The sequence below is a fragment of the Notolabrus celidotus genome, chromosome 19, assembly GCF_009762535.1.
Source record: "Notolabrus celidotus isolate fNotCel1 chromosome 19, fNotCel1.pri, whole genome shotgun sequence".
Lineage (NCBI taxonomy): Eukaryota > Metazoa > Chordata > Actinopteri > Labriformes > Labridae > Notolabrus > Notolabrus celidotus.
This window is the reverse complement of record NC_048290.1, coordinates 3429463-3454920: the sequence shown is the minus strand read 5'-3', so window position 1 is coordinate 3454920 and position 25458 is coordinate 3429463. Positions and strand designations below refer to the sequence as shown.

General features: G+C 39.4%; 1 protein-coding gene across 1 annotated transcript; it reads left to right on the top strand.

The window, feature by feature from the left end:
* Nucleotides 1-1656: 1656 nt before the first annotated feature.
* LOC117830915 (arylsulfatase B-like) lies at nt 1657-25458 on the top strand. Its single transcript, XM_034709268.1, has 8 exons — nt 1657-2184; nt 3726-3912; nt 4009-4199; nt 4284-4491; nt 10227-10470; nt 13006-13076; nt 22791-22922; nt 24350-25458. Exons 1-8 carry the CDS (start codon nt 1924-1926, stop codon nt 24613-24615), a joined length of 1560 nt encoding a protein of 519 aa, XP_034565159.1. The 5' UTR covers nt 1657-1923; the 3' UTR covers nt 24616-25458.

The following is a 25458-nucleotide window of genomic DNA, read 5'->3' as shown; positions in this document are numbered from 1 at the left end:
ATGTAATAATGATTTAAATACCTAAGAATGAGGAGACTGCATCTAAGATTATTTGTGAATCTTACCTCTCATTAACACAAGACATGATAGGGATTATGTAGTTTAACTTTATAAGATGAGAAAAGCAGCAAGGCCTTACAGTTCTATGGAAGCCCAGAGGAACCATACAGTTTATCAAATCTGTTTTCCTGTGATATTGAGTCATTTGCATCTTGTTCTATCTCAAGATAGAAATGCTAGTTTTGCTGTCAAAACATGTTATTTTCATAAAAGCTTAACTTGATATTTTCTCTCTGGAAAACAAAGCTTCAAGTTTCCCATTAAAAAGGATTCCTGGATCTCATTGTGTCAAGAAGCTATAGCTTTTTTTCTGAAGATATCTCTATAAATTTCAGACAATCTAGAAGAACAACAAGGTGATAGAGTGTGATCAAGCAGCAACGTCCAGTGATGTAAAATGAAACAAATGCAGAAAAACTGCAGTTCCTCAAGTATCCACTTGAGGCTGGCCCCAAAAGCTAAGGAATCCCCAATAGGCCTCATGTTTAAATGCACATTTTTGCTGCAGAAATATACATGTTTGGTTTGGGGTTTTTAATTAGTCACACATACAGGGGTCATAATAAATATTTTTTTATTATAACACATATATTAAGATAATTTAAAGGCTACTAGTTACACAACCATTTGCATAATGAAGGGAATGGCCGAGTAGTCTGTTTCCAGGTTATCAAAAGACAGGTTGAGTCAGCATTTCCAATATGGCGCCCATCATCATTGTTGGGCTTCAAAACACCTCTTCAGAAATCAGTCTTTCTGTATATTTGTAAAGCTGAATTGAACAGACCATTACCATTTTGCTCAAACTGAGAAAAAAAATAGGTCATAGTGATTATTTTTATCACTGACTTATTAATAAACTCAGTGGTGTACTCTCCCCTGGTGCCCTCATGTCTGAAAGAAACTGTGATAAAGTGCCCTCTTGGATTAGATAAAACATTACAAATTGCCTTCCCTTTCATTAGAAAACACATGCAAAAGTGCCCTCTGGATGCCCCTCAGATGTACAAAACCTAAAAAAGTACCCTCTGGATGCCACTCAAATGTTTAAAAAGTAAAAAAGTGCCCCTTGGATGCACTTCTATTGAATTTAATGTGGATAAATATCCTCTGGATGCCCCTCAGATATATAAAAAGCAAGAAAAAGTGCCCCTTGGATGCACTTCTATTGAATTTAATGTGGATAAATACCCTCTGGATGCCCTTAGGGTCAATTAATTGTTAAAAAAAAGTGTCCTCTGGGTTCCTCTTTGTTGGATTAAATGCACAGAAGTTTCCTTGTGATGCCCCTCCAAGGAATTAAATGTAAAAAGTGCCATCTTGTTGCCCTTGCAGTTAATTATGTTATTTTAATTATGTAATTCTAATCAATAATATAGAAATACATCAATAGTTTTGTGTTTTCCTTTAAAAAAAAAAAAAAAATTCAACATTTTTCTCCAACAGCTTAAATAAACTTGTAATTTTAACTCTATCTAGTTTATTAAAATTACCTGCATGTTTAAATGTATTTATATTTAATGTTTTAGTCCTATATATTCGCCCCTCTGGGCCGCCGTACAGTCACATGGCTCTCTGCTTTTCCAGTGATCTGATTGGCTGTCGCAGTTTGTGCAGTGTTTGTAAACACGGAAGTGACAGCCACATGAGCCGAGAGGGTAACATCTGTAAATATTGAAGTTCAGTCTTTGATTAAAAGTCATGCGTACATGAAATAGCCGACATTAGACCTGCAGGTTTTAGTCCAGCCCTGTCTCTGTCATGTTTCTGTAGTCTCACCGGTCCCTCCTCCCTCTATCGGACTTCCTTCTTCACTAACTCAGATCTTCTCATGAGTCAGACTCTCAGACTTCATCCTCGAACATGGACCAAACACAGTCACTTTGTTCCTTTCTCACAGCTTTGTTCCTGCTCGGTTCCTCTGTAGTTTTAGGAGCCGAGCAGCCCAACATTGTGTTCGTTCTGGCGGATGACTTTGGATGGTATGATGTCGGTTATCACGAATCCGACATCAAGACACCAAACCTGGACAAACTGTCTGCAGGAGGAGTCCGCCTGGAGAACTACTACGTCCAGCCTCTGTGTACCCCCTCCAGGAACCAGCTCATGACAGGCAGGTATCAGGTGAGATCCGGATCCTGCTGCAGAATACATTTACTCAAGTTAACCCATGCACTGCAGCACTAATGTGAGGTTATTGTTCTTAATTTCAATATTCACCTTCCTTAGTAGAAGATGGCAGAAGATAGATATTTATACCTCAGGATACATTCATTTATTATATCTGACAAAAAGAGAAAATTTAACACATTAAACTGGTCAAGAAAATAGAAAAATACAGAAAATTGACACATAAATAAAAGTGATAAAATATTCACACCATGCACAAAGACACAGTTGCTTAGAATAATAACACAGTAGGATGTTAGCACTTTCCCTGACTCTGATAATGTTTATAATGCAAATCAATAATTAAGTTAATTATTACTGTAAGCTTAAATATGACAAGGATTTAGATGGAATTTATCTTAATTTTTTTTTTTAATAATTATTTCCTTAATTTTTTGTTTATTTGTTACACATAGTATTGTTCTTCTTTTTGTACTTATTATTATTATTGTTATTATTATTATTATTATTATTATTATTATTATTTAATTACTTATTTTTTAAATGGATTATGGAGATGATTAAATAAATATATTTGATGATTTTGTTTATTTTAATTTTAATTGAGTTTCTTATTTTCTGTTTATTTTTTTAAATCATTATTTTGTTAATTTTTATTTATTTTTTATTAGTGGTATTATTCTTTTTGTTAAATGTATTATTTACTATTTATTTTTTAAGGAATTATGGTAATAATTAAAGAAATGTATTTGATGTATTTATTTATTTTGATTTTACTTGAGTTTGTTATTTTCTGCTTTGTTTTTTAAATTATTATTTTAATATTCTTTATTTGAATTTAATTTATTATTATTATCTTCCTTCTTTCTGTTATTATTATTATTATTATTATTATTATTATTATTATTATTATTTACTTATTTTTTCAAGGGATAATGGTAATAAGTATAGAAATGTATTTGATGTATTTATATATTTTAATTTTACTTGGGTTTTTTAAACTACTAACCTGCACTGCCAGAAAACCATCCAGAACTCTTTCACTGCTTTCAAATCCACAATCCACAGACACACACCAAACCTCATCACATACACAAGACCACATATCAAATAAGCCTTCTTATTATGTTCTCATGTGCACAAACATGAACCAAATGTATATAGACTGTCATAGTTTGATAAATTTAGGTATCAATCATAATTAAAGCAAATTATGGCATGGTGTTTGGTTGAAAGTATCCCATCTATATCCATCTATGTACACATTATCCCTTAGAGCCGCCACACAATGCACCATGATGACAAGTAAACTCCAGTGCATGACTTTGGGATTGTACATTTTTATATATTTAGAACTTTCTAGGGAAACAAAATCTCATTTGGAAACCAGCGGGAAAAAGGACAAGAAGGACATCAGGTCTTAGTTTAGTACTTTTGCAGAAGTGCCCACTTAGAGTCTGCAGCTTCCTTATTTTTACCTTTCTGCTCTGTCATTTTTTCAACACTTATTTTTCCTTTATTCTTGTCCTCATCAGATTCACACAGGCATGCAGCACCAGATCATCTGGCCCTGTCAGCCGTACTGTGTGCCTCTGGGGGAGAAACTGCTGCCCGAGCTGATGAAGGAGGCCGGCTACAGCACACACATGGTGGGCAAGTGGCACCTGGGCATGTACAAGAAGGACTGCCTGCCCACTCGGAGAGGCTTTGACACTTACTTTGGTACATTTCAAGACTGATATAACCTTTCATGGAACTGTGTGATGAAGTAATATTGCTGACATTATCAATTCTTCCTGCTCTCCACTGTGCACACAGGCTACCTGTTGGGCAGTGAGGACTACTACCTTCATAACCGCTGTGTAGACATCCCTGCTAAGAGTCTGAAGCGCTGTGCGTTAGACCTGCGGGATGATGAAGAGGTTGCCACCGAATACAAAGGAGTTTATTCCACTGAGCTGCTCAGTCAGAAAGCCATCAATGTCATTGAAGAACACAACTCTGAAAAGGTGGGAGCAACACGCATGCACAAGTGTGTAATGTGACATCAAGAGCTATTTCAGGTCTCTCACTTGGTTCTCTCTTTATCTCAGCCGTTCTTCCTTTATGTGGCTCTTCAAGCGGTCCATGCACCCTTGCAGGTGCCAGAACGCTACGTGACTCCCTACCGTTACATCACAGACCCCAATCGCAGGACGTATGCAGGCATGGTGTCCGCTATGGATGAGGCAGTAGGCAACATAACCCAGACTCTGCAGGAGAAAGGACTTTGGAACAACACTGTCCTGGTGTTCTCGACAGGTACGTTGAAGTCCTCAGACCCTGAAGGAGCAACAGTTTTTATGTCATAGCCAGGATCTGAACCCTCATCAATGGGGGACATTAAACTCACAATGAGGGACTGTGCAGTGGAAATGAGAACTTCCTGTTTCAGTCTGTGTTGAAACAAAGCAAGTCATGTTGTGAAAATTAATTCACACCTTTTCAGTCCTTATCATGTTCCTAAAGTGAGAGAATAATTGTAGTGTTCTTAAGAAGTATGCTCTGTTTTAAAGTTCAAGATGCTGCTGTTCAAAGCAAAAAAGACACTGACCACAAGGTGGCGCTACAGGGGAGGCTATACTTACCATTCAGTCAATAGCCAACCACTAAAAACACCTTTTTAAATGAATCTTTAAACCAAACTATTATAGATAAATCAATCCATCAATCAAGCTTTATTTATAGAGCACCTTTCATACAAATCAAATGCAATTCAAAGTGCTTTACTCCTCTTTGTGTGATCGATGTCAACATACATCAGCACATTACACCCATATGTTCTGGAGCTGTCCCTCTTTGAATGCGTTCTGGTCTGGGGTATTTGGAACATTGACTATTGCAACTGGAGTAAAACTGGTCCCTAATGCTTGTACTGTTTTGTTTGGTGTGTCTCCTCCTCTGTCTGCTCTTTCTCCAGCCAAAAAGGACATGTTAGCTTTTACGACTTTGCTGGCCAGAAGGCTGATATTGTTAAATTGGAAATCCTCTGCCCCACCTACCCATTCAAGCTGGATTAAGAGTATACTCTATTTTCTTAAACTTGAAAAGATTAGGCTGACCCTGGGTGGCAGGGCTCACATCTTTAAAAAGATCTGGGACCCTTTCTTGTCTCATGTTGAGAGCTCGGCTTGCTGTGTGTCTTTAGGCCGAGCATCAACATGGTGTGTCTTACTATGTTCAGATTATTGCTTTCATCGGTTTATTTTTGTTATTTTTGCTTTTTATCTTAGGTTTTCCTTTTTTGGAATTCTATCTAGTTAGTCTGGAGGGAGTATGTGTCGGGGTGGGGGGTTATTTGTTGTTTTGTATTTAGTATGTCATTTGTGTGTTTCTTTGTTCAAAGAAAAAAGGAAAATGTGTAAACTTTTAATTTTGGATGTGACTGTTTTTCTATGTGAAAATCAATAAACAAAGTGCTTTACAGCAATTTAAAACAAGAAAGAAGCAGAAATAAAATAATGGCAAGACATATTAAAAACAAAAATGGAATTTAAAATAGAGACTAATGCACACCGACATCAATAAAATATGTGTAATTAAAATAAGTAAAGCATTTAATTAATTTTAAGAATATAATAGTTCAAATAAACAAATTAAAAAGGGGGAAGGATAAGAGTTGAAAATAAAATTAAGACTAAAAATATCAATACAACTGAGTAGATAAAAGTAAATAAATAAAAATAAAATAAGCCTCCTCAAAGATCACATTTCCACTGCTTTAATTCTCCACACACACACACACACACACACACACACACACACACACACACACACACACAAACACACACACACACACACACACACACACCACCTCAGACTCTTTTATAGTGCGCCAGAATGGAAACAGAGTCAGTGAGTGCTGAGTAAAGAGCACTTTATGTCCTGAGACTCAAAGCTGATTTTTCTCTTTACATCAAAGCCACATCTCCAGGTTCAGAGGAGGATCAGGTGACATCCTGGTGACAAGTTTATTGACTTGAAGCATCAGAGGGTTAGATAACTCTTTAATTACACAACAAGGTCAAGAAGGAGGTGCAGGAAAAAGAGATCTTTGCACGTTTTAGTGAATCTGACTTTTAAAGCAAAGGTATTCAAAGGTTCAGGGATCTGGTTCAGGTTTTGGATTGGATTTAAACTGGTGATCAAAGAGAAAAATCATGAACTGAATAAGGGTTTTGGTTTTGATCTCTGGTTCAAACCTTCAGTATATCTTCTGTTGAAACCTTTTAGTCGGATGTGGATACTTTTGACTGAAACTCATGATCCCTAAAGGATGAATCCTACTGACTTACAGTAGGTGATCCTCTGGTGGCTTAGGATCTGCTTGATGTACTGTTATAGGTATTTGTGTTCCCAGAGGATGTTTTCTTCTTTTGCATTTTTTAGTTAATCTGACTTTTAAAGCAAAGGTATTCAAAGGTTCAGGGATCTGATCCAGGTTTTAGATTGAGTAAAAGTATATCTTTTGTTGACACCTTTTAGTAAGATGTGGATACTTTTGACTGAAATTCAAGATCCCCAGAGGATCAATCCTACTGACTTTGGTGACTTTGTTTGATGTACCAGCATGGGTATTCGTGTTCCCAGAGGTTATACCACTCTGATTTTGGTGATTCCCTGACCTTTCTTTAAGGGGCCACCATGCAGCAGGTGTTTTCTTCTTGTAGTGACTAATCCATGGAGTTTTTGTGAAGATAGTCATGGTCCCTGGACGTTGAACCCTGATGGTGTTTGTAAAAAAAATTGAAGGAGCAGACGGTTAGATTTAGGGTGGATTTCAGGAACAAAATGTATCAAAACTTTCAAAATTTGAAAATCAATTCAAATTTTTTTTTGAAGGATGGTTTAACCCAATCCAGTCCAGTCTAATCCAATCATATTGCTTTTAAAATTTGGCGCTGACTAGCAAAAGATCAGATTTCAAATCTGGATCTTACAGAACCAGAGTGAGGTCATTGAACCTGGGGCCTTAGTTAAACTGAAAGTGGCTTCTGTAATGTCCACTAGAGGGCAGTGTTTTTTAATTTGTCAAGATCAGACTTTAAGAAAACTTCATGTTGCTCATCCTTTTACACAAACATTAATATTCATAGGAAAGGCCTTTAAGTGGAGAACATACTATGACCAAAATGTGGGCGTGTAGCCTCATCTACACATCTGCCTGCTCCTGTGTTTCCACATGTGGAACTTTTAATGAATTGCATCTGAAGTAGGTAACTCCTTTGAGGGTTATTCTGAGGAGGGGTGGGTTTTTTTTAAAGGGGTAATTAGAAGACAGGAACAATGCTGTGAAAGTAAAGTACGAGGGGTTTTAAATGCCCGTGTAGGTGGCCTGTTTCATTGTTCTTCCAACACATTCGGTTGGCTCGGACTTGAAGGGGTTCAGCCAGCCATATGCCAGGCAGACACTGACTCTGCTGATTCGAAACCGAGGGGGAAAAACTCAAAACACTTCCTGCTTCTTTGCCAAGATGATCCTCTGCCATATCTGACTTTTGATTTCCAAATGCATAAGAAAGACTTCCTGAGAAATACTCCCAGCAATTTCTACCAGAAGCATAAATATTGTCATGTTCCAGCTTTTGCATTGACCCACATTAGTCAGACTTTACTAGAAATAAATGAGCCCGATCCTTGAAATTCCTTTGTGATGAAATTTTCTGCACACAGACTGCCTCATAGGGGCTTTACTGTAAGAGTAAATGAGCTAAAAAGCTTCCAGGGGAAACTGGGAGAAGGAGAATTGGCCTTCAGAGAGTCCAGAGCAGCTTGAAAAGGCATTAAGGAGCAGACAGACTCTTCCAGAACAGTTCAGGAATCGCCAACAGTCCACTTCCTGGACTTGCATGTCACTCTGCTGTTGAAAGGAGAGCCCTGCCTGGAAGTGATTGGTGAAGTGTGTTTATACTGGAGAGACTTATTGGGATGATGACAGCCAGTGGAGCGGCCTGTGTATGCACTTGTGCAATGGTTGGATGGTATGCAGGAGTCATAATCTAACATGGGAGACAACAACTGGGTCTTGGTGTGGTTTGATGGATCGCGAAGTTAGAAATTCGGTCCCGACTCAATCAAATCAACAACTCTTGGATGGAATTTTTGAAACTTGGATTGCAATTCATGATCCTCAGAGGATATCTTATGACTTTATGACTTAGGAGATCCCCTGAATTTCCTATGGAGCCATCTTAGGCTTTACATTTTTTACTTTCTACTTATTTTTACAACTATTTGAGGAATGAATATGAGAGAAGCTGCACATATTCATGGTCCAAAGAGGATGCATCCTAGTAGACCTTGGTGATCCCCTGAGATTTCCTGTTGTAACACAGTGAAATCTTATGGAACTACCAAAGTCTGTGGGATGCATCCTCTTGGGACAATGAATTCAGGGTTCCAAAAGGAGTACCATGAACTAATGGTCCCAAGAGGATGCAGCCCACAGACTTTGGTGATCCCCTGATATTTCCTGTTGTAACACAGTGAATACTTATGGGACCACCAAAGTCTGTAGGATGCATCCTCTTGGGACCGTGAATTCAGGGTCCCAAGAGGTTGATCCTATCCCCTGGCATTTTCTGTTGTTACACAGTGAGTTTGACCTTTTGGTTTGTTAGCTCCAGGTGCTGATTTTCATATAAAGATATGTAAACTCAGACATTCATGGTCCCCAGTGGTTGTGCCCTTAAAACTAATTTGATGATATTTTTGCAGATATTCATGGTGTCTTCTAATACCTCACTGTGTAACTACAGGAAATGTCAGGGGACCACCTAAGTCTGTAGGATGCATCCTCTTGGGACTGTGAATTCAGTGTCCCAAGAGGATGCAGCCGATAGACTTTGGTGATCCCCTAACATGTCCTGTTGTTACACAGTGAGTTTTGTTTTGGCTGCTTGCTCTTTTTGTTGATTTTGACATAAAGATATTCAGGCACAGATATTCATGGTCCCCAGTGGTTGTATCCTGATGACTAATTCTGAAGATATTAACGGTGTATCTTAATACCTTTGGCGATCCCCAGGGGATGAATCCCAATGAATCCCGTGATCTTGCGACATTTCCTCTAGCCCCACTAGCAGGTTGACATTTCTCATTTGGAGTTAATTAAAAAAACCTGCTGAAACGATGGTCGTATTCCCCTGAGGTTGAATTGAAACGGCTTGATAATCGTCTCTCCACCTTCAGGACCAATTTCTAAATGTTTTAAATACTTTGTTTCATTGCCAAATACCTGTACAACCAGTAAGAGTCCCATCAGCCCAAGCTACTACTTACGAAACAAAGATGGTGTGCATGGTGAATTCCTTCCCACCATCTGCATGTTGAGCATTATGCCGAGAGTTATGCTGTGCCTAGTAACATTTATGACCTCAGCTCTCTGCACAACACGCTGTAATTGGTTGCATGGCATTTACTGTGCAAACCTGGGTGGAGAGAGCTTTGTTTACTTGGCTGATTGAGTCATCAAAGATACTTTCAGAATCATGCAGAGTTTACTTTATGCGTGGATTGGAGACATTCAAAGTTTGTCCAGGCCAAATCCAATGTTTAAAATCAATATTTTTCCACACACAGAGCTGCTCTTCCTCCTCCTCTTCTTCCTCGCTGGAAGAACTTGAAAGCCTCCGCCTATGGAAATATTGCATTTAACTGTTGGCTTGGTTTCTATATAATAGAGGCGGGGCTGCAGACTTGTTTTAGCATTCAGTGCACTGTCTGACGTCTCCTCATGTCTTGTCTTTAGACGTATATCTCTACATTTAATGATTGGATTATTTATTTAGTTAATCTTTCTCACCTGAAGTGTGATTTTTGTGTCTTTTCTGTGCAACAACGGTGCACCAGATACAGTTTCTATAAAAAAGCAAGCACAGGAAAAGGGGAAATCCAATAATATTTCTCCTCATGTCAGGGGTCTCACTGGTGATGAGGATTGTCCTGCATCTGTCTCTTTGTCTTGTGACATTTTGTCCGTGTGGTTGTTTGCACAGATAACGGAGGTCAGACACTTTGTGGTGGCAGCAACTGGCCACTGCGAGGGAGGAAGTGGTCACTGTGGGAAGGAGGGATCCGGGGAGTCGGATTTGTCGCCAGCCCGCTACTGAAACAACCCGGAACCGTCAGCCGCGAGCTCATCCACGTCTCTGATTGGCTGCCAACCCTTGTCGGCCTGGCTGGAGGGAAAATCAACGGTACAAAACCGCTGGACGGATTCAACGTGTGGAACACAATCAGGTGAGCTTTGATGTTCCTCTGTGTTGAATTTAGAGATGTTTGTCGAGCACAGGTCGACCTGTAGCTCTGAGTTTACAGCAGGAGGAATACCAGCTCTTGAATTTGACAGCCTGCCCTCTCTTTGTGCCTCTTTCCGAACCATCCCCCCCCCAAAGCGCTCTCGTTCCATACTCCCTCTGCCTGTCTCCCTGACCCAGCGTCTTTTTCTTGTAGGAGCCTCTGCTCCTTCAATAAGCTCTTTGTTACTTTGGCAATGGGAGCTCAAAGAGAAGGAAATTCCATCAGTCATTCTCACACAAATCTATAGTTCTTCCAACCCTTTTCTTTTTTAACCCTTATCCTCTCTCCAGCTTCACCTCTGGCCCTCACAGCTTGGAAAGCCTGCTGGAGGATGAGCTTATTAGTTTAGCATATAGACAAATACGAAGACGGCATGCCAAAGAAGCACCCTGTCAAATACAGGCATCCGTGTGATAAAGCTTGAACTCTTTTATCTTTAATAGTATAACTTAAAAAACACACATCACACTGTGTTGAAGAAGACTTGAATAAAGTTATAAATCAAGTTAGAAGAAGCGTCTTTTCCTACCTTGTTTCATGCATTCATACTTTAACGTTCAGTGGAGTCGCCCCCTGCTGGCACTTAGAGAGAATGCATGTTCAGTCACCTTCTGCATCGACTTATTAAACACAGCTTTCTGTTTAGTATTGAATCCTTTTATGTTCAAAAATACCTGAGATATTGCAGCTTTTTATTAGTAGTGTTTCGTTCCCCTGAGGTGGCCGAGAGATATGAGGAACAGGGAAAAGAAAACTCAGCAGGGTGCAAGTTTGGCTAGGAGGTTAAGATGTGCACCCCATGTATGGAGGCTACAGCAAATCATCCTCCACTCTCTACTCCCCACATTCCCTGACTTTCTGCAGCTTTCTTATCTAATAAAGACGAACAAGCTCCAAAGAAGTAACTTAAAAAATTATAATTATGAAACCCTGAGAATAAGGAGGAGAAAACAAAGCTTTAATGAAAGACGGACAAATGAGAGCACGATCCATTTTTCTACAGCTTTACAGTTTAGTTGTTGTTGTTATATGTAAGTTCAGCTAATAAGACATTGAATCCAGAGCTATATCAGCCACTCTCCAGTTTGTGTTTTAAGCACTTGCTTCTTGTCTTTTTTAAAAGTTAACTCAAGACTTACATTTTTTAATCCAGTATTTAATTTTGAGTAATTTAATTTTAGCCCTGGACCTTATATTATTATTACTATTACTATTACTATTACTATTACTATTACTATTATGATTTTACTTTATTTTATTTTATTCTATTCTATTCAATTCTATTCTATTTTATTTTATTTTATTTTATTTGACTTTATTTTATTTGACTTTACTTTATTTTATTTGACTTTACTTTACTTTACTTTATTCTATTCTATTTTATTTTATTTTACTTTATTTTATTTTACTTTACTTTATTTTGTTTTATTTTATTTTATTTTACTTTATTTTATTTGACTTTACTTTATTTTATTTTACTTTACTTTATTTTATTTTATTTTATTATTATTTTTACATTTATTTTTCCTATTTATTTAATCTTCTATTTATTTCTTGCATGCTTTTAACCCTTTTAACTTTTACTTTCTATTCTTATTTATTTAATTAATTTTATTTATTTTTATTTTATTTTATTTTCAAGTATTTTTCATAATTATTATGCACTTTATAATTTCACAGATTTCTAATGATTTCTGTCTCTCTGTCCTTTTGTGATGCACTTTAGACTGCATGCTTGTGTGTATCTCTCTCACAGAGGAACAAAACTAGTAAATCAAACTGCTTGTGTATTTCTGTGTCAGTGAATATACTACACCCATGTGACTGTGTGCAGCCGCCATGTTGCTCTGAGTTCAGGTCATCACGCTGGCTGTCATCGCGTCCTGTTTGACTGACACATTCTATTTGTAAACTAAATGTGGACACAGAGAAGAAGGTGAAATTGAGGGCTGCAGCAGAAAATCAAGGCTTAGCCTGCACCGCAAACTACCACTCACAGCCTCCACTTGACTCCATTGGCTGGCTCACGTCAGCTGACCGCCGGGGCCTGCTGCAGTTGCCGTGTGAGCTCCACAGCAAACTGCTGTTTGTTTTCTCTCCTTCACAGTGTTATTTTGCTTTTTTAATTAGTCTGTGTGTTTCAGAAAACAGCAGCAGCCCCACGTCTCGACCTGTGACTCCAGAAAGAGAGGTTTAAAAACAGGAGGCGGGCAGGAGAGAGCGAGAGTTATTTTAGTTGTGTTATCAGACGCTGTGGTCGGAGAGAGCAGTGTGTTTTCTCTGTGGTGGAGTGCGGTCAGAGCATATGACTGCCTGGTGAACGACGGCCAGCTGCTTTAGATTTACAGACCCTGGTGGATTTTACAGTGCATGAGTCAGACAGCTCTGTGCGTGTGTGTGTGTGTGTGTCTCTCTCTATGTGTGTGTGTGTGTGTATCCATATGTTAAAGAGTTAAACTGTTTTTTATCTTCCAGCAAAGGGCATGCCTCCCCAAGACTGGAGCTGCTGCACAACATTGACCCTCTTTATAACGACATCGCTCCATGTAAGTACACATGTTTACCTATTTTATTTAACCCTTAAATAACCAGACATAACCTCACTGAGAGACACATCTCTTCTTCAAGGGAGTCAAAGTCAAAGTTTCCCACAAGTAGAGTAAGACGTGTGCATTCTCTTGTCATCGATCCTTAATCCTGATTTTAAAATCCTCCAGGATGATAAAAAGTGACGTTCAGCTCAGACCGAGATGAGGGAACAAAAACATATCTCACTGTTTGCTGTGATTCATTCTCATAAGGGCACATAAGGTCAACACACAACACCCCCAGCAGGGTTTCATTATTGCATATGGACACACTTGAACCTCGAGTTCCCACACTGTGGAAGTGTGTATGTCCAATATGTGTACGTATACTCCCACTCACCCTTAGTAGAGGGAAGATTTTGACAAAGATATTGAATTATAATCTCCTGAAATCAAAACATTGGCCGACCCGAGCCGAAAGACGACCATGGAGAAGTATTCACAGCAGCAGCAGCAGATCCTTCCAACAGGCGGAGGTCGTTTAGCTTCTTAATGTAAATGTGGAAATTAACTCTACATTTGCATCTGTTTTATTTTATACCAGTGCAGTCAGTGTCTGTGGGTTGAGCTCCTGTGTTTTTTGGAGGGATCCTCTGAAGTGAACGGAGCTGCGGTGGGAATATGGAAAATGCTCCCCGGTCATGTGAGACTGTGCCACTCAAGAAAACTCAGATTTTCTGGCTAATATCAGAAGAATTAGTTATATAATACATATAATACATTACATAAAGTGAAACAGCAGTGATGTGGTTCTGTCACTCACTTGGTCCAGAGTGACGTATCCTTTCAACAATTCAAGCTCCAGCTGATCCACAGAGATGAGAGCAGTGGCTGCACTTTCTTTGGTTGCAGTCAGGACTTACTGTGTTTTCCCGCTGTAATCACTGAATCAAGGATTCTCCTCCTCCTCCTCTCCTCATCCATGTTGTCTTCCTGGTCCTCTGAAAACCTCTGACCTGTTGACTCCAGGCCTGGCTCCGCTCATCATGACTTTGGTTTGTTGTTGTAGTTAAAGTGAAATACGATCTGGTGATAACACAGAGTGTTTTATTCTGAAAATTAACCGGATGTTTTCATTTTGTTTTGGTGAAACCTGACTTCCTGTCACGCTCCATCTGCTCTGTTGAGATTGATGCGTCGTGCTCAAGCGGCAACTTCCTGTCTCAAACGATGAAGCCAATGTGGAAGTGATATAAACTGTAATACATCGAAAATCCTCTTGAGGCTGGCTGCAGAAACACCGGAAACCAAATAAATATGAATGGGAAAAAGACGATCTTTGCAGCATTAATAAACATGTTTACAGCCTGGTTCAAAAAACGGCTTGGCCCTACAAAGCTAATCTCTCTAATTTCACACACTGTACGGGAGGTGAATTTTTTTCTAACGTGATGGTTAAGAAGATATTAAGATTATGAGTTTTGCCCAAATAAGGACATGACTGATGTGACTCCCGGTCGGGAACACACAGCCATTGGCTAAGAGACTCACACTACGTCACACTCTGCCTAGTTGAGTTCTGCATTACCAATATGGCTGCTGCCGTCGATTTGCTTCAAAACAGCTCTCAGGAACAGATGGGTGACGTCACGGATACTACGTCCATATTTTATACAGTCTATGGTCGTGCTCCGGCATCTCTAGTCTTGTGTATCTGATCCGGAGGGCTCTGACCTGCCAAATCAGAGACGCAGCCGGAACGCAACAGAGCGGATCCAGTGGAAGTTAACACATTGAGTAGAATAGAAACCCATCAGATCTGGTGGAATATTGCCGTTGGAGTTACTCATTTTGCACTGAAGTATTTACAATAAATCCAAATGAGACGTTTATGTCCAAAGCCTGAGGAAAAAATGTAGCTAAACACGAAAATATTTGAAAGCAGGCTGGGAGCTCTCTGGTGCACGTCCTTATTGTCATTATACTTAGCACACACACATTCATGATCCCCAGAGGATCAATCCCACTAACTTCTGAGATCCTATGAGTTTGTTTTAAGCAATCCTGTGAGTCTGAGAAAAGGGCTTTTTGCAAAAATGTAAGAAAAGTGTTGGATATTTGCAGATAAATGAAGAATCAGACGGTTTGGTTTGATCACATTTGAATGAGCATTTAAGTTTGCCAGAAGAATTTCTTAATGGAGAGATTATGTTAAAAAGCTATCCAGGAAGCAATCAGCTATTATTGCTATTATTATAAAACTCCTGGGGCACCGCTGGCCTAGCGGTCTAAGTGTGCGCCCCATATACAGAGGCCATAGCCCTCGTTGCAGAGGCTGCAGGTTCGATTCCAGCCTTGACCATTTACTGCATCTCCTCCCCCTCTCTCTACTCCCTACATTTCCTGTCTTTCTTCAGCTTTCCTGTCCATTAAAGGCACAAATGCCCCCCCAAAAATATAAGGATAAAACTCCTTACTGTGCCTTTAAATTATCAGGTTAAAAAAAAGCCTAATACTTTGTATTTTTCCAAATACATGTCAACCAATGTCACTCCTTACAATCTCAGTATGTTTTTGTGATTTATGCTAGTTTACAAATGTAAGCTACAAACAGTTAATAAGCATATATCATTAGCATACTTCAGCTAATTGGATTCAAGATGGATTATATCCCTCAGAGCTCTCTTCTTCTTTCTTTATACTCCTTTCATCAGATCCAATGAAGCTCTTAAAAACTCTCCCTGATCATTTTAACCAACGTTCATCCACCAGTGACGACTCTTTGATCGAGCACATTGAGTCGATAGCCTCCTCATGTCACCTCCTCCTCCTCCCTCTGCATGCGTGATGTCTGTCATTCGTGCATTTCTTTGTCCCTAACGTTGTAACTCTTCTGTTTTTGTCTCTCTCCCCATAAAGGCCACGAGTACAAAAGACTCTCATTGTTTGAGCTGGTATTCTCAAAAACCAGACATCTTGAATCCAATTAGCTGAAGTCAAAGCAGACTGAGAGGGGCCTTGGAATATAGCATGTTATATAACATTTGTCTAAACTCACTTTAGGGGAATTAGAAATCCACTTTCTGTTTGTTATGAGCGTTCCACATTTATTTGAGTGGATCAAGAGATTAGGAGGAATCTGGTTGGAGGTGAGTTGTGCAGTTTCTGCTTGGGTTGTTATCAGTGAGTGGACTTTAGCTTTACCTTGTAAGATTATTTTAATTTCATTCTGGCCTGGAAATGATTTTTCTAATGCTGATGATGCACGACTCTTCACCACTGTTGGCTTCCCCTAAAGAGGGATTTCTGAATCCTTCCTTTTCCTGTAATCTGTATGTGTCTCACATTTTACACACCTCATGAAGTGCTATTTATTATTCTGTTTTCATCTGAGGAATGCTGATAATACGAGGCTGAAACTGTGATCAGTCAACAGAGGTGTAATCTGAGATAGTTGACGTTTGAGGGCAGGGTGTGTGTGCCCGTGTGTGTGTGTGTGTGTGTGTGTGTGCTTTAAACTCTGTGATTGTAGGGAGGTTTCCAGGAAATGTGTCTTGTGACTGCCCTTTTCTTTCGCTGTCAGACACAGTGGATTGCTCTCATTCTTGTCTAAACCACTTAATATTAGGTGGTCCCAGTTCTCCTCTGAGGCCAGACTGAGTGGAGAAGGCTGCACCTTGGTTTCACGTTCAAAAATAGTGGAGGTACTGGAGGAGTACATTTTTTTGTTCTGAAATGTTTCACAGATGTAGCATAATGGGCTGACATGAGAGTAGATACCCGAGCTTTGATCTACTGTAAAGGTATATCCTTTATCCTCTCAGAGCGTGGTCCTTTTCTTCTCTTTCAGCATGAAGTCGACATGGCACAGGACTAATTATAACTGATTACTACCGTATGTGGCACTGTAGTATAATTTTGTAACCTGATGCAAAAGTTTTGAAAGGAGTTTCCGACAAATTCAAAGTCTAACTTTTTCTCTGTCGCAGTGTTTAACCTGAAACATGAACCCTAAAGCCTCACGAGGTTTCCAAAGATCACTGAGCAGACGGTCTTTAAAGGAGTCTGTAATCTGGAGTAAAAGTCACCTGCCAACCGTCGCAGAGATCTGAGTTCACTATCAGCTTCAGAAGCAAATGGTGCAGCGGTGGTGACTGCTGGGTTGGCTCCAGGGCAGATCAGACAGGTCTATGTTAAGGCAGCATCCATTGCCTTGATTTCAACAATCGGGTGCAGATGAGGGCTGCCCGGTGGTGAACCCTGCTTTCCACCCGATGTCAGCTAGGACAGGCTCTAGCCCAGGGGTGTCAAACATGCGGCCCGCGGGACAAAACCGGCCCGCCAAAGGTTCAAATCCGGCCCGCGGAACCACTTTGCAAAGTGAAGAAATTACAGAGAACACATTAACTGGAATTTTTCAATGAAAGTAACTACTATTTCAGATTTGTCCTCTGGGGGGTCACATCAAATCATAGGAGTACACCAAAACCTGAACAATGCTTTTTTTCTTAAAGTGAGAAAATAGATTACTTGCTATTTGCAAAATTCAGTTGAGATCAGGCGGCAACCTCTGGTCTATAAAATATGAGTCCAATGTGGAAGTGCTAAAAACTGCAGTTCATTGAGGATCCGCTTGAGGCTGGCTCAAGACGATCTTTACAGTAGAAATAAACATGTTTACAGCCTGGGACAAAAGACCAGTGTAGTCTGGATAGATCATTTCTCTATCGGCACACACTGTAGGGGTTGAGTTTTTTTCTAATGCGGCAATTTGGAAGATATTGAGATTATGAGTCTTCCAATGAGAGGCACAGCTGACTTGACTGACAGGCGGGAACACTGTAGTTGTTGGCTAGTCAGCCAGCCTCTTTACATCACAATAGCTCGACAGCAGTCGAGCAGCATATTTTATACAGTCTATGGTGCTGACTGAGTGAACCAGAAGCTGAAATGTTTTTTTTTTTTCAGGACTTTTTTTCTCAAAGTGATAAAATAAATGACTTGCTGTTTGCATAATCTGATTGAGATTCATAAAGATTTTTTTGGGCACTATAAGATGATCCACTAACTACTAACGCTAGCACTACACCGCTGCATACAACACTGTCCAGCAAGCAAACTGTTCATGCTGGAACTGAGGAGTCCAAAATAGTCAACTTTACCTTCTTCATTATTATAATCTATCTGTTCTTTTGCAGTAAACATTAAATTCGGTGTCAGGTGAATGGATAACTTGTGTGTTTGGTGTGTTCGCAGCAGGTCTCAGTGCTTAAAGAGCAGAAGCCCACTGTGAGACTCATCATGGCAAAAAAGACCATACAAACATATTATGTTGTGATTTCACTGGTCCGGCCCACTTCAGATCAATTTGGGCTGTTTGTGGCCCCTGAACTGAAATGAGTTTGACACCCCTGCTCTAGCCCCCAGCGCCCCCAAATGAGATAACCGGTCAAGATCATGGATTGATGCAGTGTATTTATAGCTCCTCAGGTCACATAGATTAATGTAAGTGCAATATTCACTGTCATTTTGCACGTTTTGTCTCTGCCGACTCCAGAGAAATGTAGCTCTTTTTCAGTCACATCCTCCAACATGCCCCCAAACCTTGTGAGTCTGCTGTTTGAAGCTTTGACGGGAGTATTTACTTCAGTTGCTCCAAGCTTTTTTGTTGAAAATGACTCAGGATTACTACAAACGAATCGGCTCGTCATCCCTACAGTGTCCGGACGGACGCTATTATACATCTACATTTTCTGTAGGACTGTAAATGTCATTCATTCTTCTGCTTGTCAGAGCCCCCGTAGTGAGAGCTTTGTAGACTCTGATCCGGACTACAGTCCTGAGCAAAGCACCTCATCGGGTCAGAGGGGACAGGCCCGAGGTCGAGCGAGAGGGGCAGTCAGTAGAGTCAGGGGAAGCAGAGGCAGGAGACGGGGACTCAGAGTGCACGCCGGGGAAATGTACGCGCAGGATGCGGGCAGAACAGCAGGACGGGATTTGAATGGTTTAAAATTTTGGCACCCAAAAAAGGCTGATTGGTTGGTGTTTTCCCAGGTTTACTCCGGCTGTAGATAGCAGCTTTTCTTCGCTCTTTTTGAAGAACACATCATGTATTGATTGCCATCAGGACATAAAGATCATTTTAACCAGTAGAACAAAAAGTGTATCTAAATCTGATTACCAACCCCAGCTTTAAGGATGTGTGAATAACAACTCTGGGGCAGGCACTACTGAAAATATCTAGAAATGTCCAGGAGTGCATAAATGGAAAAGGTTTTGGGACCAAGAAGCGATAAAAAGACACGTTTATGAGACAAACTGAGCTTAAATCATCCTCACATTCACACTCAGCCGTGAACCAAATGATTGTAAGAGAACGTCTTTGTGTCACAAGCTTCATGTCTTTGGTCTAATCTTCATCATTAGTCTCCACAGTAGCAAGCAGCTCCCCCTGATGCATTCCACTCTGAGATTCCTCTTCCTCTTATTAACCCAGCCTCTCTTTGAGTCCCTGCTCCTTCTTCTTTTCCCTCGCTTCTCTCTTCATGCTTCTTTCAGTTTCTCTATCAAAGCTCATGAAAAGGCCTTGTTCCTCTTCTTTTTTTCTCCTGCATACTTTCTCCTTTCAAAATCCCTCTCATTTATTCTCCCTCTCCGCTGTGTGAGAAGAGGGATCCCGTCTAAATGGGTCACAGAGGGGTCCCTGAACTTTTCGCTTGTGGTGTAGAGAGGGAAACTGGAATTGACCCAAGCCTTAAATCACCCCCAAATTTCCTCCTCCATGCTTCCCCGGCTCTCTCAGGGTCTCTTCCCACTGCGTCCCCCCTCCCCTCCCTCCTTCCTTCCCTCTGAGCCGACTTGTGGATTCTCCTGCTGTGGATCCAGATGAGTGTGTGTTGGGGTTTAAGTCCTCTTTCCTAGAAGATGCAAAAGTAAAGAGGACCCAGAAATAAATCTTCACCTGCTTACATAACTCCTCAAGACCTGACTGCAGCATGATGTCAGCGCCACAGATGTGAGCTCGTCTCATGCGCGTTGAGCAACCCAGCTTTCATGCATGTGAGAACAATTAAGATGCCCGCATGTCATTTGCGCAACTATCAGTGGAGAATTCAATGTCAGAGCTTTTATCATGTGGTCGCAAAATCGCTGAGATCGGAAATGTTTTAATTCTCCAGTCATGTCGCTGCGGTCGGATCGACCCAGTAAAACCAGCTCTGATGGAACCATGGGATTCGTGTGGGCGGGGATTTGTCTCCACTCAGAGAATGTGAGGAAATGCTTTTGTTTGACAGTGTTAGGACATCCAAATTACTTCCAAATCTGCCTAATCAGGAACATGTTGTCGGGGTCACATACGGCATGAACCTGAGAATAGACTCAAGGCCAGACTTCTCTTCTAAAGGAGGGTCTGCTTCTGGGAGACATTTTCAGAAAGGACAGAAATAACTTGTGGCTGGAGGAACAAGAACATTCAGAACAAAGAGTTAATGCTCCTGTGAGGAGTTTGAAAATCTGAAAACACAACACGGAGTCAATAAAACCAACAGCTGATTTAAAGTAATGAAAAAAGATGTGTGTCTAACATGAGTCTGGTCCTGCTGGAGGTTTCTGCCTGTTAAAGGAAGTTTGTCCTTGCCACTGTAACTTGCTAAATGTTGTAAAGTGCTCTGCTCATGGTGGACTAAGATGAAATCAAACTGAGTTCTTCCTCTCTCTCTCATTCCCTCTCTTCAACTCGGTCTCTGATGTGTCTGGTTCTGCTGGAGGTTTCTGCCTGTTAAAGGAAGTTTGTCCTTGCCACTTGTGGATTAAGATGAGATCAGACTGAGTCCTGGCTCTCTCTCTCACTCTCTCTCTCTCTCTCTCTCTCTCTCTCTCTCTCTCTCTCTCTCTCTCTCTCTCTCTCTCTTCATCTCCCTCTATCCCTCTCTTCAACACAGTCTCTGATGTGTGTCTAACATGAGTCTGGTCCTGCTGGAGGTTTCTACCTGTTAAAAGAAGTTTGTCCTTGCCACTGTAACTTGCTAAAGAGAAGAACATATCTTCCTCCATCAGTACCTAAAGTCTCTAAAAAGTAGTATGGGAGGTAGAGCCTTCAGTCATCAGGCCCCTCTTCTTTGGAATCATCTATCAGTCAGGGTCCAGGAGGCAGACACCCTCTCTACTTTTAAGAGTAGGCTTCAAACTTTCCTTTTTGATGAAGCTTATACTTAGAGCTGGATCAGGCTTGGACCAGGTCTTAGTTATGCTGCTATAGGCTTAGACTGACACACTAGGATCCTGTCATTTCCTCTCTCTCCTCTCTCTTCCTGTCCCATTAAAGTTACTAACCATAGACCTTTCAGGAGTCCCTGAGCTCCCTTGTCTCGTAGGTTCCTCTGGATCTCTGCCGTAGATTCCTTTTTTGGGTCTGTCATTCATCCTTTCTTTCTTTCTTTCTTTCTTTCTTTCTTTCCTTTCATTTCTTCCTTACTTTCTGTCCTTTTTTTTCTTTCTTGCTTTCTTTACTTCTTCCTTCTTTCTTTCTTTCTCTCTTTCATTTATTTTTCCTTTCATTCCTTTCTTTCTTTCTTTCTTTCTTTCCTTTTTTCTTTCATTCCTTTCTTTCTTTCTTTCCTTTTTCCTTTCATTCCTTTCTTTCTTTCTTTCTTTCTTTCCTTTTTTCTTTCATTCTTTTCTTTCTTTCTTTCCTTTTTTCTTTCATTCCTTTCTTTCTTTCTTTCCTTTTTCCTTTCATTCCTTTCTTTCTTTCTTTCTTTCTTTCCTTTTTTCTTTCATTCCTTTCTTTCTTTCTTTCCTTTTTTCTTTCATTCATTCCTTTTTCCTTTCTTTCTTTCTTTGTTCTTTCTTTCTTTGTTCTTTCAATGTTTCTTCATCCTTTATGTCTCCTTTTCTTATCCCGTCCTTTCCTTCTGTCATTTTTTCACCATTTATTCTCCTCTTTTTCTTTCTTCTGGTCTCCCTCTCTTCTCTCTTTTCTTAGACCTTTCTGGAGTCCCTGAGCTCCCTTGTCTCGTAGGTTCCTCTGGATCTCTGCTGCTGTGGACGTGCCAGACTCCAGCTGCTACAACTACTACTATCCATCTCACCACTATCATGTCTCTCTCTCTCTTCATCTCCCTCTATCCCTCTCTCCAACACGGTCTTAGCAGGATGTGTGTCTAACATGAGTCTGGTCCTGCTGGAGGTTTCTGCCTGTTAAAGGAAGTTTGTCCTTGCCACTGTAACTTGCTAAATGATGCCGGTTTGTTCATGTATCTCTCGCTCCTTCTTTGCTGAGTATGAAGAAACTGCAGAAATGACAACTATTCGTTGTACTTGGCAGATAAAGAAGACTGACGTTGTACCGAGGCCACATTTCCACCATATTTGTCAAATTCCTCCCCCTCAGTTGTTTAAAAATAATCCTTCATACAATCATTTCTGTTTTTAAAGGGAAGGCTTGTTTTGGACGGCTGGGTTTCTGCTGTGTCACTGTTGATTCTGCAGCACAAAAAGAGCTCTCTCTTATTGGTGTGTTTGTTTTCACACCTTCACTTGATACTGACCGTGATTCCCAGGTATGCGCTGATATTTGGTTCCAGTCTCTCCGCTCGTATGGTTTACATAGACGCTCACAGAGGGCGTCTTGTATCCAGTGGTCGTTTAATATCAACTTAATCAGCAGTTTGAACAAAAGAAAGAATGGATGACCTCCGTGATCAGCTCTGTGCTCGCTGCTCTCTGCAGGTCCTGGCGGAGCGCCTCAGTTAACTTTGGCTCAAGTGGACAACGGAGGCACCTGGGCCAAGGCTGGCTTCAATGTGTCCATTCACGCCGCCATCCGATCCTCAAACTGGAAGCTGCTGACTGGATACCCAGGTCAGTATCTGCTGTCACCCGTAACAGCATGTTTAGTCTATGTAGGAAGCAGAAAATCAAACACACACACATTCACTGCTTATCTCTGTTCAATAGGGCGGAGGGGGGTTTAAAGGGAATGAACACAAGCATCAGCAGCAGCAGATTGAACTGACTGTTATTAAAGTCAAATAACATGTTAATGAGACATCATTAAACATCCTTCACAACATGGCAACACAACATCTTTGATTTTGCTCATTTTTTCATGACTAACAAGGAAAGTTGAACTCTTTCCTGTGCACACAAAACGCTCATTTCTTTGATGTAATTTAAGAGCTGTCCTTTATTTTAAAATAAATAAAATAAAAATAATACAAAATTATAAATGAACAAATAAATACATACAAAATAAACAAATAGAAAATAATTAAAATAAATACAGATGAACAAATAAATAGATAATACATACAAAATAAATAAATAGCAAATGATTAAGATAAATAAAGATGATATATAAATAAATAAATACATAGAAAATAATTAAAATATATAAGGATGAATAAATAAATAAATACAAAATAAATACATAGAAAATAATTAAGATAGAGCAGATGAATAAATAAATAAATGAATACATACAAAATAAATAAATAGGAAATAAATAAAAATAAATACATGGATAAATAGATACAAAATAAATAGATACAAAATAATGAAAATAAATAAAGATGAATAAATAAATCAATACATTTAAAAATAAATAAATAAAAAATAATTAAAATCAATGAAGGTGATAAATAAATAAATAAATAAATAAATACATATAAAATAAATGAATAGAAAATAATTAAATTAAATAAGGATGAATAAATAAATAAATAAATAAATAAATTTTAAATAAATAGAAAATATTGAAAATAAATAAACATGAATAAATAAATCAATACATTTAAAAATAAAAAAATAGAAATAATTAAAATCAATGCAGGTGATAGATAAATAAATAAATAAATACATATAAAATAAATGAATAGAAAATAATCAAATTAAATAAGGATGCATAAATAAATAAATACATTTTAAATAAATAGAAAGATAATTAAAATAAATAAAGATGATGAATAAATATGTACAACATTAATAAATAAAAAGGTTGAATTAATTAATCAAAAATACTTTATAATAAGAATTTGAATGATAATATAATTTATACACAATAAACTTTTAAGAAAAATAAATAAATAGAATAAAATAATAATAATTATGTATTATATATCACAAATTAATGCAGCAGTGTCAACTAAAAAGAGTCCGTTTTTAACAGTTATCTTGCAGTGATACTCTCCATGTAGAATATGTCCTTCATTTAATTCCTCCACTGAGAAACATAAGAGTGTTAAATGTAGAAATAGTAGAATAATATTTTTGTTAATTCTTCCCTCCAGGCTGTGCCGTCTGGTTCCCTCGTCCAGAAAGCAACAGCTTTGATTCAGAGCCATCCTGGGACGATCCTCTGAACCCTGTGATGCTGTTTGACATCGAAAACGATCCAGAGGAGAGAAAGGACGTGTCCGCTGACTACCCCTCAGTGGTGGAGTATCTCCTCAGCCGGCTCAGTCACTACCAGAACAGTTCAGTGCCCATAAACTACCCTGATGAAGACCCCAAGTGTGACCCGGGCCCCAATGGAGCCTGGGGACCCTGGGCTTAGATCACAGTGACAACAGAGGAGCACTTTTGTCTGCACAGCGTTTACAGCAGGAATCTCTTTTAAGGAGAAATGATGAGCGCTATGATGATCAAAATATCAGCAACATCAAATTAAAGATCCGTCTCATTCCATTTCAAATCTGCAGATTTGTAGGAAACATATTTTATATTTGAACATGTGACTGGATGGATGTCTTGCAGCTTAAATCGACAGATGCTGCCGTTATCGTTGATCTCTGTGAGCTCTGTAAGCTGCACATGTTGCTGATTTGTTAAGACTTTCTCCCTGCTGTTTCAGGTATTTGCACTTTATTTATCTGCTCTGGGAAGCCATGGGCTACTTGTATGTGTTAAACAGACAGCTGCAGAGAAATGACACGCTGCGTTTAACCTGAGAGGAACATTTTATTTTATAAATCTGACTTTGGTGTCTTTTTAAGATTTTTTAAAAGATTGTACAGGGGAAGGAAACGCCATATTTAATTTCTTCCAATGGATCAAACGGGTTTAAAGGTGTAACTGTTACTCATATTATCACATGTCTGAGCTTTACAGAGTTTTTTTTAGCATTTTCCAGCTCATTGTTTTACTTTCACAGGAATCTGGAATCCAAATGAATGCTGAATGTGTGACTTTGCAACTATCTGCAAACATGACCACAACACAATTGATTACATGTCTGTGTTGTTCATTTTTAAGTAAAACAGAATAAATAATGTGCTGAATTTAGATGCATTAAATCATTTTGCACACAGGTTTTGCCATCTCACTCTGCTTGACAGCTTCTACACCCTGAAGAAGCCAAACTCCTGTGAATGTTTATTAAACAGACTCTAAATCAGGA